The sequence below is a fragment of the Sander vitreus genome, chromosome 11, assembly GCF_031162955.1.
Source record: "Sander vitreus isolate 19-12246 chromosome 11, sanVit1, whole genome shotgun sequence".
Lineage (NCBI taxonomy): Eukaryota > Metazoa > Chordata > Actinopteri > Perciformes > Percidae > Sander > Sander vitreus.
This window is the reverse complement of record NC_135865.1, coordinates 8331911-8346910: the sequence shown is the minus strand read 5'-3', so window position 1 is coordinate 8346910 and position 15000 is coordinate 8331911. Positions and strand designations below refer to the sequence as shown.

The 15000-nt window shown below is 41.2% G+C and overlaps 1 protein-coding gene across 3 annotated transcripts in view; it reads left to right on the top strand.

The window, feature by feature from the left end:
- The window catches only part of LOC144526082 (neuropilin-2-like), a 106498-nt gene that overhangs the window by 38366 nt on the left and 53132 nt on the right, over nucleotides 1–15000 (top strand). For all 3 annotated transcript variants that reach the window (XM_078263291.1, XM_078263288.1, XM_078263290.1), the window contains exons 4-7: nucleotides 2738–2965; nucleotides 5673–5828; nucleotides 5935–6104; nucleotides 11489–11644. In XM_078263291.1, coding sequence (XP_078119417.1) covers nucleotides 2738–2965; nucleotides 5673–5828; nucleotides 5935–6104; nucleotides 11489–11644 — 710 coding nt within the window. The remainder of the gene's footprint in view (nucleotides 1–2737; nucleotides 2966–5672; nucleotides 5829–5934; nucleotides 6105–11488; nucleotides 11645–15000) is intronic.

Below are 15000 nucleotides of genomic sequence, written 5' to 3'. Positions count from 1 at the left end.
CACACAGGAGAGAAATGGGTTATCATAAGAGGCTTAGACCGTGTGTGTGTGTGCATGATGATATCTAAAGCTTCTCATAACTGTTAGACCACCCAACCATGATACTGTCAACAGATTCTACATCTGTCTTTCCTACCCCTATTGTTCTGTTTACATGTTTTTCACTCTCATATCTTAATTTTTTTTTCTTTCTTACTATCTCTCTCTCTCCTAGCTCAATTTTATTTCCCACTGGTTTTCTTCTCTTTCTGTGTCTTTATATGTTTCCTTCTGTCTCATTTGAACTCCTCAGTCTCTTTGTTAATACTCATAGAGCACTGCCTCTTTTGGGGTTGAGGTTGCTCCTGCATTTTTCTCAAGTGCTGGTAGGGATACAGCATCTTGCTCAACAGCACTTTAGACACACAAGCAGATGCATTTTTCTGTTAAGGACACCCAAACTTTTTGGCACTCAGTATGTTGTTCTCTGGCTTGTGCTCTGCTGTATCTTCGTCTTTACAGATGGAACAGTATTAAACTGTTACAGTTTTAGCACTTCAAAAGCCTGCTCTGCAAAATGTTATGTTATGGTTTTTAAGGTGCAAATCAATAACCTAAATGGCCATTTTACATCACTCTTCGCATGTTTGGATTAGATTTTTTCCCACAAGATTCACATGTACATAAAACTACCTTTACTTCAGCACACAAGTTCAGAATACTGCAGCCCTAACTGTGCTCTAAATACTTCTACGTGTTTCCCAACAATCACATTAACTGCATTTAAAGTATATAAAGTGGAGTCAGAGATATTTTCACATTGCCAGACTGCTATCTGGTCAAAGATGAGATGGCTATACTGGGAGTTATGAAATTGTGTTCCGTCTAGTCAGTTTGAAGGTAAGCATCGCATCTGAGTGCCCTGGATAATAGCATTAGTTTGAAGTACATGCGCTAGAGCTGTCAATCGTCCTCTATAATACCATTCAAATATATATATTTTTTTAATATTCAAAGAATATTCGAATATTTAATGCTCAAATGCAGCCTGTTGTTAATATGTACTACACTACTCAGGCTTATGCATTGTCGATGCCACGTAAGCATGTGGTTGTTGTTACATGTTCTGTCCACTAGAGGGACTGTCACTACCAGATGTGAGTTGCGCATGCTCAGATTTAACCGGTTTACGGCATAACGCCAAGGGATCCGGATCTAGCTGCATTGTGAAATCCATAAAAAAATAAACTTTTCTCATTACAAACAATAACAGAAGATGGAAATCATTTCAAAAAGTTTTAGCTATCTATGATTGTTTGATTGCTAACGTTAGCACAAAACGCCATACAAATGAAAGCCTTTGTTGCATTTGATTGCTAACTTGTAGCCAGCAGTGAACGAACTTCGTTTTGTAGGTACATTTTTATTGTATTGACATTACAATAGTCTCTCGTTAGCAGGTTCTTGTAGGCTACTTCAGCCTCTAATCTAGAACTGACATCAAGGATCATGCCGTGAAAATGTGATGCCTTACGCTAAATAATAAATTACTCCTACGTCATTATTCTGTGGCTAACAGCAAAACAGATCTGCGTCTGCCGCAAAGTGACGCATGCGCAACTCACATCTGCACTCGACTCACATCGGGTAGTGACCGTTCATCCATGGTAGTGACAGGGACTTGAAGGGGATCTACGTCATGGCGGCGGCGCATTGCAACGCAACTTTGTTTACATTCATAAAAAAAACAACTTTGTTTACATTCATTTTCCACCACGAGCACACAGCGATAAACACAAATCAACATAGAACACTGTAATTAAACATGATCTAACAAGTGTAGTGAAGCGGCTCTGTTGGAAAGGCTAACGGTGCTCGGTTAGCACGATGACATCATGTTAGAAAGCACAGCCGAAACGATTTGTCATAAACTAGCTAGCTAGCTAAGTAACAATAGTGTTACCCACGATGCTAACGGCATTAATAACTAAGCCAAACGGTGCTTTCACTACTATTTTCGTGATTTATAAGCAACCCGTTTCTTGCAGATTGTCACGTTACTGAGAATACAACTATTAGAAGGTAATATATGAAGTCGAAGCTAACTCTGATGGCTGTAGGGCAGCTAAAATAAACTTTAGCTGTCTCCATATAGCTCCCAGCTAAGCTAACTCGAGACGCAGTTAGGATTAGGAAACAAGAACCAGCTAACTAATGTTAACATAAGCACTTTGGCTAGGTAGATGTCGATTTTTAAGTCATGTTAAAACCTTTTCCGATTTCCAGCCGCAGCCTGTCACACCCTTAGTACTTGACATCACGGAGCTAACGTTGGGAGGGGCCCCCGTACTAACATTACTAACATTACTCGGTACGTAACGTTAGCTCCGTGATGTCAAGTACTAACGTTACTCGGTACGTAACGTTAGCTTAATGCCTTGTTTCTCACTCCCGCTTTTGTTCATAAGACGTCACATGAGTGACACATGCGGGTAGGCCAAGGCGAGAAGAGGGAGATTAGCTAACGTTAGCCAACATATTTATAAAACAAAAACAAAAATGTCACAACAAGTTGTAATTTCAGCATTCGTATAGTATTGATTTTTTTTTATTATTCGAATTATATTCGATTTTCAGTATTTGTTCCAACAGCCCTAATACGCGCACAGTCTATGGTGTCAAACTGCTGTAATAGATTTTCTTTTCAATAGGCTATATGGCTCTTAAATTACATTTTATGTCTGTGTCTTCATCCCAGGTTCAGACTGTTCCCGGAACTTCACCAGTCCCTCGGGTCTCATTGAGTCGCCGGGCTACCCCGACAAATACCCCCACAACCTGGAGTGCTCCTTCATCATCATTGTCCCTCCCAGCATGGATGTGATCCTCACCTTCCTCACCTTTGACCTGGAGAACGACCCCCTGCCGGGCGGAGAGGGGGACTGCAAATATGACTGGCTGGAAGTGTGGGACGGGCTCCCGGGAGGTGAGACATTGATCAACTGGATGTGTTTATGCATCAAGATCATCATGTGCCAACGGCAATGATGCTGTTGGTTAAGTTTTGATGGAAATGTTAAACAATAATTTAACCATTTCACGAGTCAATACACAGAGCAAAGTTAAAATGGTGTGTACTCTATTCTGCCCTACCTACATCATTATTGACTGAGGTGGAGTAGCAACTATTTTAGTAGCTATGCGTTGGTAGATGAAAGCTCAGCTTACAGGCAGGATGTTGGCATCAGCTGTGGAGAAAAAACATAATGTTTCAAGGGGAAAATAAAATAGGAGTTGCTGAGAGGAGGGAGAAGAGGTGAGAGGAAGAACGGTAGAGGGCTAGGATATTTCTGGTCTAGCTCTGAGAAAGACTGGAAGAGTTTAGAAGGACAAATTTAAGGCACAAAGGCCTTGGATCTTGTTTCAAGAGATGGAAGAGGTAGAAAGGAAAAGAAGAGCAGTGCAAGGGCAAGGGAAAGGTCCTCCACTGTTGGGAAGACTGGCACAAAGGAAGGAGAAGCTGAGAGGAATAGATGAAGGCCAGAAGAGCTCTGATCTGCCTTCAAGAAGAGCACTGGGAGAAAAGAGAACTAGGATGGGTTTTGAAGGGAGTTCAGCAAGTTGGAATGGAAGAGGAAGTCAGATTCTTCTCAGAAAATAAACATTTTCTGTATTGTATACTATTTATACTGATTTGATCATTTTATTTGTTATGTGATACTTATTATTTCCATGCCGTTTTTAGTTTTACAAATTGGGGACATTTTCAATTGCTTCATTCCCAAATCAAGGTACATGGAATGTATCCAGCAAAGACTAAAAATACCATCTACAGCAATGAAGAGCAAACAATGGCGCTTCTCTTCTTATGAATAACTTTGCTGTAAATATGAATTTAGCCCGAGGAGGGAAGAAAAAGTCAGATGGTACTGTACAAAGAAAAGTGGGCGGTTAAATGAGGATAGGAAGAAGCCACAACATCTTTACTCCTTATTTTCAGGGAATAAATAGAAGCCAAGAGAGGTTAAGCAAAGTTGAAAGTAAAAAAAAAAGAAAAAAGAAAATGACCAGAAAAGCAAGAAGAGAGGGATGGAAGAGAAAGAGAGGATGAAAGGCTCCTGCTCTGAGAGATGGAGAGAGACTACAAGAGGGATAGCAGGATGAAAGAAAGCGAAGTGAAATTAAGTGGGAGGGAGGAGGTTGAAAGGGAAGGAAATATACAGGATGAGATTTAGATTTAGAGGTGAAGGACCAAGTTTCAACCTTTGCAGGCGTGTAGAGTCCTGAGACGGAAGAGAGGGCAAGAAAAAAGACACAGGGGAAAGATAATGACATTGTTTCTTATAAGGCTAAAATGTTGGTGGAAGGGAGGAGAGGTTGAAATATATGTTCATTCAAAGGAAAGGAAGAAGATGTCAGTTCTAACTTGATTGGAGTGAGTGCAAGAAACCAATTAAGTACAGAGAGAGAAAACCAGAATATGTTTTTCGTGTGCCATTTAGCTTCCATGTATGTGCATGGGTATGTGTGTGTTCTGTGACGGGCAACTATACTGTTTGCTCTCACTCCGATCCATCCAAAAGAGAGGTCACAGGGGATTGGTGTCATTGTGTGTCTGTGTGCGTTACCACATGCTGTATCTGTTTGCACGGGTCAGGCAAGTCAAGTTTAGACGCTGCTGAAATTAAACTCATAAACACAGAGGGAGAAAGAGAAATGAGATTATTTGCTAGATTATTACTAGGATTTTGCCTGTAAGCTAGAAATACTAATTATTAAATCCTCAAAAAATAAATATTAAATTCGTTGGACCAGAATTGTATGCAACAGGGGTAATTTATTTATAGAAATTATCTTGGTGGATTTGAGATTCTCTTCTCTTTTCTTCTCTTCTCTTCTCTTCTCTTCCCTCACTACCATCAAGAAAAGAGTTATTACCGTTATTTGCTCAAGATCCCCATTTTAAATTTCCACCCGTTCCAAAAGGGAAGAAAAAAATCAATTGCACTGATCGGTTGGCAGCTATTTTCTTTCTCTTCCTTCTCCACAAGCCTCCTTGTGTGTGTACAGTATCTGTGTGTGTGTGTGTGTGTGTGAGAGATGAGTCAGGGATGAATCTACTATCTGTGCTCCCACTCCTTCACACACACACACACACACACACACACACACACACACACACACACACACACACACACACACACACACACACACACACCCAGGGCTCTAAATCAAGCATCTGTTTGTGTTGACATATACAAGTTGTGGTATTAGAGAAGAGGACAGTAGAAGAATCACTTAGCTCAATGGATGTAAACACATATACTATATAGAGCACACATTGTAAAACCTTGTCCAGTCCAGAGATAGAGTTGATAGATGAAGGGAGGAGAGGTGATGACATGAGAGGGTGGAGTGATGAGCAGATGTCAGTGGAGGATGGAGTGCTAGAGATAACAGAAGAAATAAAAAAAAAAGTGCCGGTAGCAAAGGACAGAGGCATAAAGGGATTAAGGGATAAAGGGATTGATAAAGGAAAAAAAATAAAAATGAGTAAATAATATTTCCACCTGGATGAGTGAGAACATTGTAACGTCTTGTTAGAGCATCATGAGTTACACAGATAAACCAGCAAATAATGACGAATTTTAACACACTGAATGCTAATCCAATACTTGTTGTCCGATCGACAGTGGGCCCTCTGATTGGTCGATACTGTGGGACCAGGGTGCCTCCTGAGATCCAATCATCTACCGGGATTCTCTCTCTGGCCTTCCACACTGACATGGCTGTGGCTAAAGATGGCTTCTCCGCTCGATACAACATGACGCACAAGGAAGTCAGTGAGAGTAAGTTTAATTTAATTTAAAGTTTTTTAATACTTCGTTTTTAATAATTTTTTTAGTATAAGTATTGGTGTAAATGTCTTCCTCTCCTGCTTTTGCCCTCTCGTAGCTTTCCACTGTAGTAATGCATTCGGACTGGAGTCAGGAAAGATCACAGATGACCAGATCACAGCCTCGTCAAGTTTCTACGATGAACACTGGCTGCCACGACAGGCCCGACTCAATTACCATGACAACGGATGGACACCCAATGAAGACAGCAACAGGGAGTACATACAGGTACGGGTACTTTGGAGAGCTGGAGATGTGGTGCAAACAAAGTAGGATTCAAAACTTTCATTCAAAACGACTCTATTGACGGATGTTCTTATGGGTCCATTGATTTTGAAGTTTTAAGGGTTTCTTCTTTTTCATCAGGATGTGACACAAATCCAAGATCCCACTCCTGAAATACAGAAGCTTATTCTTGAAAAAGTGTACTGTCTAAACTAAAATCAGATTGCACTCCTATTTTAATAGCACCTTTTTTTTCTTGCGTTGACATGTCACACATAATAACTCCAGCACAGCTATATTTGCAGCGTGTGTGTGTGTGTGTGTGTGTGTGTGTGTGTGTGTGTGTGTGTGTGTGTGTGTGTGTGAGAGAGAGCGAGTGAGTGAGTGAGTGAGAAAAAGTAAGTGGGAGGTGTAGTGATATCCAGGTTTAGCAGCTAGATGCCTGGGTAAGGCATTGTTTCCAGTATTTTATCCCAGTGCCAACTTCCTGCCATCCCTGTGCCAAGCGTGAGTTATGAGGCTGTCTGGGTGGGAGGGGAAAGGGAGTGTGAGGTTCACTCACCCCTCAGACAGAAATGAATTCAAACCAGCCTGCAAGGCACTCTTCAGTTAGACACCTTCTATAAACAACAGATTATCTTGTTGGGTGTCACCTTCCTGTAGCCTTGTAAAGACTGCCCACAGGTTTTACTTTACTCGTTGTCAACAAGCTTTTTTGGAAATAGGCATAATGTCATGTTATATATATATATATATATATAAATAGTCAATGTTATCAGTTTGAACCCTTCCTGTACCCAATGTCAGATGCAGTCTTCTCTATTTTGTAGAATTTTAAAAGCAAGTTTCGAGAACCAGAAATCATCATCCTCACCTTTTGCCAACTGGTCAGGTTGCTAGCTGCTTGACTCTCCTCAAGCAGATTTCCTGACCAAAATTTTGCAGCACAATCACACCCACAATAAAAGCAAAGAAGAATTAGGCTTTCTTTTGTGCAGCTAACATATTGTTTCCTCTCGAAAGCCTGTGTTTAGACAACCCAAGATGTGCTGCTTCTAAGAAATGATCACTCGTGTGTTCAGTTAACAGCAAAGGAGGCCAGTGAGGGATCAGTGTTTTGCTCAAGGAGACAGGAACCAGGCAAGCACCTCATCTGTTCATTTGTAAGAACAGTAACACAATCACAGATAGCCACAGACAGAATAGAAGCAGTAGTTCTGATTGTCAGAGCTCTACTGAGGCCACATTCTGGGCCAGCAAACACAGGAAGGGACTGTGGCCAAGAGGCAGCATGAGGCCAAGGTCCCATCAGTCTCACACTTCCTTCCTGTTTCACCTCAACTGCAGCTGACAGCTCACTTTCTCTGCCTCCCATCTCAAAAATGAGCTAACATTAAAGAATTTGCTTGACATGAATCGCTAAAAAGACTCTCCATATTCTTTCAGGATTTGTTTTTTCTGACGTCCACACTGTAAGAAATAAATCCGTAGAAAAAACGGATAATGTCCTGGCAGAAAATTACCAGTACCTTTTCCGTTAAGTTTACGGAAACTTCTGTTAATCCAAATCGCGAAAATTCTCTAAATTTAAAGTATATCCTCTGTACCTTTAACAGACATTTCGGTTAATCCAAAATTAAAAATACGGAAAAACACCTGTGAAAAATCATTACAGAAAATTCCTTCATATTAACACAGTATATTAGCCCGTATCTCTACGGACTTTTTTAAAAGTGAATATTCTCTGCTCAGCCCATGGAAAGACCCCTGATTCTGATTATATTGTTCGTGACACGGTCGATCTTTGCATGAAATTGTCTTGACAGTTGGCTGGAAATTAAGCTTCTACTTCTTTCATGTTGTCTTTCTGTCTCTCTCCGGTCACCGGTGTTGTGGTGGGGTCGCTGCGTTCCACAGAGGCTCTCAGCTGTTCCTCTGCGTTAACACCTAGCAGAGAGCAAGGCCCCTGCGCGCGTGTGTGTGTGTGTACATAGGTGTGTGTTTATGCATATGTGTGTGTTTGCAACCTCGTGTCTTGACAAGCAGCTGTCATAAATGCCAACATGCCTCTCCTTCTCGTATCTTGCACCCCCTGGTCTCTCATTACTGTGTGTGTGTGTGTGTGTGTGTGTGTGTGTGTGTGTGTGTGTGTGTGTGTGTGTGTGTGTGTGTGTGTGTGTGTGTGTGTGTGTGTGTGTGTGTGTTAAAATGTGTGCCCATGCAGCTCAGGCATGTATGTGTTGCTATGTTGGCGCAAGGGCCACGTGTGTGGTTTAAATCTCTCTCTAGGGCACTTTCTCTAATGTAGCTTATGCTGTTCTTTTTGATTCTGTTCTATTATATTCTGTTCTATTCCATTATTTTCTGGACTAGTCCAGTGGGGTGTGGTGCAGATTGATGATGTGAATTCTGGTGGCTCCGTTATTCTAACAACTCTGTGATTGATGAGAAGCCCTTCACTTAGCATCTCTCTCTCTCTCTCTCTCTCTCGCTCTCTCTCTCTCTCTCTCTCTCTCTCTTTCTTTCTTTCTTTCTTTCTTTCTTTCTTTCTTTCTTTCTCTCTCTCTCTCTCTCTCTCTGTCTTTCTTTTTCTCTCTCTCTCTCTCTCTCTCTCTCTCTCTCTCTCTGTCTTTCTCTTTCTCTCTCTGTCTTTCTGTCTCTTCTTTACCTACTCTTCTTTCTCTCTCTCTCTTATTCCCTTACTCCTCATCCCTCCTCTCCTCTTCCCAACCATTCCTCTCCTCGGTTCCAGACCATTGATTAGTTGTCTTGGTGGATCTGTGTCTGGCCCTAAGCATACAGGCGTGTGTGTGTGTGTGTGTGTGTGTGTGTGTGTGTGTGTGTGTGTGTGTGTGTGTGTGTGTGCATGCATGCGCGTGCACGTGTGCGTGCGTGTGCATGTGTACATTGGAAGTAATCTAAAACACCTGTCTCTCTGACAGATAACAAATGCAGCATTTTACCTCCCCTGGTGATTTGTGCTATACCCCAGTAGGAGGCACAGCCACTCACACACACACACACCCACACACACACACACACACACACACACACACACACACACACACACACACACACACACACACACACACACAAACAAACAACAAGCTCTGATTGATATACAGGTTTCAACACAAAAAACATACAAAACAATATATGTATAAAAGTCCTCATTAAAAATATATTCATGAAACAATATAATCTCTTGTTGCTTAATATCACTTACAAATTGAGAGTCTGAAAATATATTTTTTGTTACTTTCCATTGCATTTTTAAAGAGCTATGTTGTTCTGCGTGATCTACTCATTTTGGGCACTGCGGAGCAAAACAAATGTGTATCTACTTGAGGGACCTTGAAATGAAGGAGTTTGAAGCTGGCTTTCAGCACACAATGCTGTCCATGTATAATGCAACACAGCTAGCAGGATGCCAGACACGTAGCTTAGCATCCATAATCAGGATGGGGAGGTGATCATGGCTATTGTATGGGAGGAAATATAAATGAGCCCCAGGTCATTATTGATCTGCAGAGAGAGAGAGAGAGAGAGAGAGAGAGAGAGAGAGAGAGAGAGAGAGACATGACACTGTCAGATATATAAGAGACAAAAAGAGTGCTTCTGGCCATGTGCGCTTGCATTCAGTTTCCTTTTTTTAAATCTTTATTTATGTGTGTTTTCAGAGGAAATGACTTTGTGTATGTGTGTGTGTGTGTGTGTTATGTATGGTGGGGAGTGTTGGAGCTCAGAGGGCACTTTATGAGAGTGTGTGTTTGGTGGTGTGTGTGTGTGTGTGTGTGTGTGTGTGTGAGACAGTATCATGTTGTGTATGTCTGTTCGTTGAGGGGCGACAGTGTATGTTTTTCTTTGCTCTCTGTGCATGAAAGAGTAAAGTTGATGTTTTCTTCTGTGTGTGTGTGTGTGTGTGTGTGTGTGTGTGTGTGTGTGTGTGTGTGTGTGTGTGTGTGTGTTAGGAAACCTCTGCACTCATTCCTTCCTTTGTGAACAGAAACAATATATTCACTGTGTGTGTTTATGTATGTGAGCACATAGAAGAGGAAGATTGTAATTTTAGTTCATTCTCAGTTTGTCCTGAGAATAAAACTGTCCAGTTTGAACCATATATATTGTTGCAATGGATCCCTGTTGTGCACTTATTTAGATTGTTTAAACTGTTGACCATTAAGTTATAGTTGAGATGTCCATGTTACTGCCATTACTTCATTCATAAAATGTAAAGGGATTTCCAAAGTTACTACAATTCTTTCAGAGGTAGACGTGAATGTCTCTACCAAATTTTATAGCAATCAATCCAGTAGTAATTAAGACATTTCACTCAAAGCCTCAAATGTGAATCTCATGGGGCACTAGAATAAAAATTTGGGATTTTTTTCTTTTGGCTGGATGTGAATCACCTTATGACCAAGTCATAAGGAGACGTAATCTGGGAACCATAAATGTAAGGCAATCCATGCAATAGTTGTTGAGCTATTTCAGCCTGGACCAAAGTGGTGGACCAACCGACAGACCTACTGACTTCTGACTGGCTAAGAACTCAACATGTGAACAAACTATCTGAACCATATCAGGGTTAATAAGGCTTCTCCACTGTCCTTGCCTTTTTCACAGAAAACACAGGAAACTGTTAAATACATATATCAAAGCAAAACAAATTGTAATGCTTTATGACTTTGCAACACCTGACTTTATCCTTTGTCCTGTTGACCAAGTGGATATGTGTCCATAAAGTCCGCTGTGTTCCTGTGTTGTCCTTAAGAAGACGCTGAGGCAGAGCTCATTAGATTATAGAGATTATACACCCAGTGGTGGAAGAAGTATTCAGATCTTTTACTTAAGTAAAAGTACTAATACCACACAAAAATACTCTGTTATAAGTAAAAGTCCTGCATTAAAAATGTTACTTAAGTAAAAGTAGGTAAGTATCATCAGGAAACTGGAAATAGTTCTGTCAATCAACTGTGTTTAATGGTCTAATCATTTCAGCTGGACGGTAGGCCTATACATTGTTGGGTAGTTTAATTTATAATACAACATTGCATTTTATAAACTACATGTGTTTTGTGTGCAAACATCTTAATTTGTAAAATAACTAGTAACTAAAGCTGTCAGATTAATGTAGTGGAGTAAAAAGTACAATATTTCCCTCTGAAATGTAGCAGAGTAGAAGTAGAAAGTGGCATGAAAAGAAAAAACTCAAGTTAAGTACAAGTACCTTCAATTTGTACCTAAGTACAGTACTCTAGTACATTTACTTTCTACCACTGTATACACCAGACACTCCTGTGAGCATGTGCGCATTCTTTGATGTTCATTATTCATGCTGTTTTTATTCTTTTGATAAAATATCCTCTCTCCTCCCCGCCAAACAGGTGGACCTCCATACCTTGAAGGTGTTAACAGGCATCGCCACGCAGGGCGCCATTTCAAAGGAAACTCAAAAGGCTTACCATGTCACCACCTTTAAGCTGGAGGTCAGCACCAACGGAGAGGACTGGATGGTGTACAGACATGGCAAGAATCATAAGGTAGGCTCAGACTCATGCACAAACACACAGCACACACACACACACACACACACACACACACACACACACACACACACACACACACACACACACACACACACACACACACACACATTTTCCTGCCATGACATGAACCGCTAAGTGGTCAGGACGAGAGAGAAAGTCTGGATGCTCTTAGGTGACACACATGCCTCGACATGCACATGGAAGAGGCAGAGAAACATATGAGACGGAATATATGCAGCAACACTTGACCACAAGCCCAAAATTCAACCGGTGTCTGCAATTACAGTCATCCCACCGCTGCTCAGTTGGCTTCATTTAAGGGTTTATGACCAAGCCAGAATCAGCACACGTCTCCAAGCTCCAAGTGATACCTTACATCATTGAATGCAGCTACACTTACAGTAGACTGCACAGTCTGCTTTTCACATCCCATCTGGTTTCTGTTACTCACTGGTCGGAGTTCTGCCTAATGTCGACCTGGTTGGACAGGTTTCTTAGCTGTTTCTCTCAGTGGTGTTAAAGCATGATGAATCATCAGTGAGTGTGCTGCAGTCTAGAAACGAAGCAGATGGTACCGAGCGTCGTTAAAATGGTTGCAACTGCAATTAAAGTATAGGAGCGTTCCAGTGGTTTTGGCTGTTTTTTCCATCACGGCCGTTCTCCCACTGAGATGGTGGTCACATATGTTTGGGCTGTGGTCTAACGCCACCACGTCTAGCTTTGTGCTATAAACCCTTATTCCTTCATGAATACATGCACACACACTCGCGGATGCATGCATACAGTGCAAATGCTTCTGCATGCTTTGAGAAAGAAACCGGAGATTCCGTCTAACCAGCTGGGGCTCCTCTGTGGACTGCAGATCCCATAAGGCTTATAGATGTAGCCACGTCCCAGAGAAATGATTGATGGCTAAAATACAGGGAGTTGTAGAGAAAAAAAAATATATATATATATATAAATAAAGGGACAATAGAAGAAGAAAGGAAGTAAGTGTGAGTTTTTAAGTAATTAATTGGTGCAGTATGAGCAAGTAAATTCAACTCTTTTTAACATATCACTCAACCAATCAACCAATCAACCAATCAATCAATCAATCAATCAATCAATCAATCACTCAGTTAGTTCGTCATTCAGCCAGTTGTGTTGTCAGTCAAATAGCAATATTCTGCTGACACCAGACTATGAAACAATAACAATCCAATACGCAAAACAGATTAATAATTATGTTTTGAGGTTAGTAGTATGGTGTCGCCACCCATAATCCCTCTGGAGTCCTCCAATAACCCTGGAAAGCTGGTTCAGCGCTGAATGCCTCAGGAGACACAGAGAAGTGTGTGTGCGTGCATATATGTGTGTGTGTGTGTGTGTGTGTGTGTGTGTGTGTGTGCGTGTGTGTGTGTGTCTGTCTTTGAGGAGGAGGAGGGGTTTAGAATAAATCAGCAGCAGCTTCTGGTAGAATATCCCTCCCTTTTCTTCCCTCCACACACACACGCACGCACGCACACACACACACACACACACACACACACACACACACACACTTATACACACACAAATACACACACACGCAAAACCACAAACCAACTGGTAACAGTCTTTTTGAGCCCCCCTGGTGAAACAGTCTATGCTGTAATCTGGTGGTTAGATCAGGGTCATGATCTCTGTACTTTATGGATATTAACCAGATATATGAACATGTTGGTCTATTCTGTACACACATCTATTGCATGCCTGTCCGTCCTGGATGAGGGATCCCTTCTCTGATGCTCTTCCTGAGCTTTCTTCCATTTTTTCCCTGTTAAAGTTTATTTTATTTATTTTTTGTCCTTTTTCGAATCGAGGGTCTAAGGAATATTGCTGTATGCTGTACAGATTGTTACGCCCCTTGAGGCAAATTTGTGATATGTGAAAATAAAATTGACTTGAATATACTATATACAGGCTTACAATTTGGTATTCATGTCATGGTGCTTCCTCTGTCCTGAGAGGGAGCGATGAAAGAGGAAGCTGAGTAAAGGTAGAGCAGCGAGAGCTGAAAAAAGACGAAGAGAGAGATGGTCATTTATCTGATGATGAAGCGATGGTGTCAGCATCTTGGGGGCTAATGTCCCTTCTCAGCTGACATGCCGCAGGCAGCCAATCAGCATCGGCCTTGCCATCCCAACTGTCAACTTTTGGGGAGTAAGTGAGTGTCTGTCATTTATGTTAAAAAATACATATAAATAACTCAAATGTCAATGGCCAAAAGGATCTTTCGGCAGAATGTTTTATAGCTTGGGTGTGTAAAATGCTGTGTCTGCATGGAAAAAGTTTTCATAATTGAGAGCAGATCCTAGATCATTTAATGATCAGTTGTAAGCGTGTAAAAAGTATTTTCAGAACTTAAAGCACATATAATGATTTATTTTCTACTTTAATTCGAGATAAAGTAGTTTTTCTACCAATGCAAGGCATATATAGAAATGCCCTAACTCCTCTCTGTTTGACTTGTTGAACCTGCTCTGAACTGTTCATTCATCCATCCATCTCTCGTCTGACATTTTCATTCACTCACCCCTTTACTAGTTCTCTCAGAGTCTATCTGTCATTCATAAATCCTCCCTCCTCGTCTACACACTCGCTCTCTTCACATCTTCATTCACCTTATCCTTTCACTCTTGCACTCTTTTCCCTCCCTGCGTTTTCCTCTCCCTTGACACTCCATCATTCGTCTTCCCCCCCCCCCCCATGTTTCTGAGAAAGTCATCATGAAATAGACAGGCACGTTTATGTTGCTCGAAGAAATTACTTTTTGTGCTTGGCTACAGCAATGGTTTGGTGTGTGTGTGTGTGTGTGTGTGTGTGTGTGTGTGTTAATCTAGAAGAATTATTGAATCAATGTTTTATGAGCAAGAGGCATGAAAGGAGGACAAAAATTAATGGGAGCCACATGGATATTAAGAAAAGAAAAGTATGAGCATAGCAAACTGCCTCTGCTCCTGCGAACACACACTCCTGCACAACACAACAGCAAGAACACGCACATGAATGCTTCTTGTATGTTAACATTATCCTCAGATGAGTAACTCTTAATAAAGCAGCCACTGTGCACACAAAGACACACACTCTGCTTTTAAACATCTGGGAGCCAGCCCATAGGGGCGGCGCCACTGTCACACAACATCATGGTGATTTGTGTGATCTGTTATGTATTTGATAATGTCATTAAAGGCCTGTTGTGAGCCAGATGGCACATATGGAATATATGTTAACTTGTGGGAGCGTTTTGTGGAGAGAAGGAGAAGTAATATTCATACAGCATTTGTTCCTACATTCTCACAAATGACAGGTACTTTTTTAAGACGTTC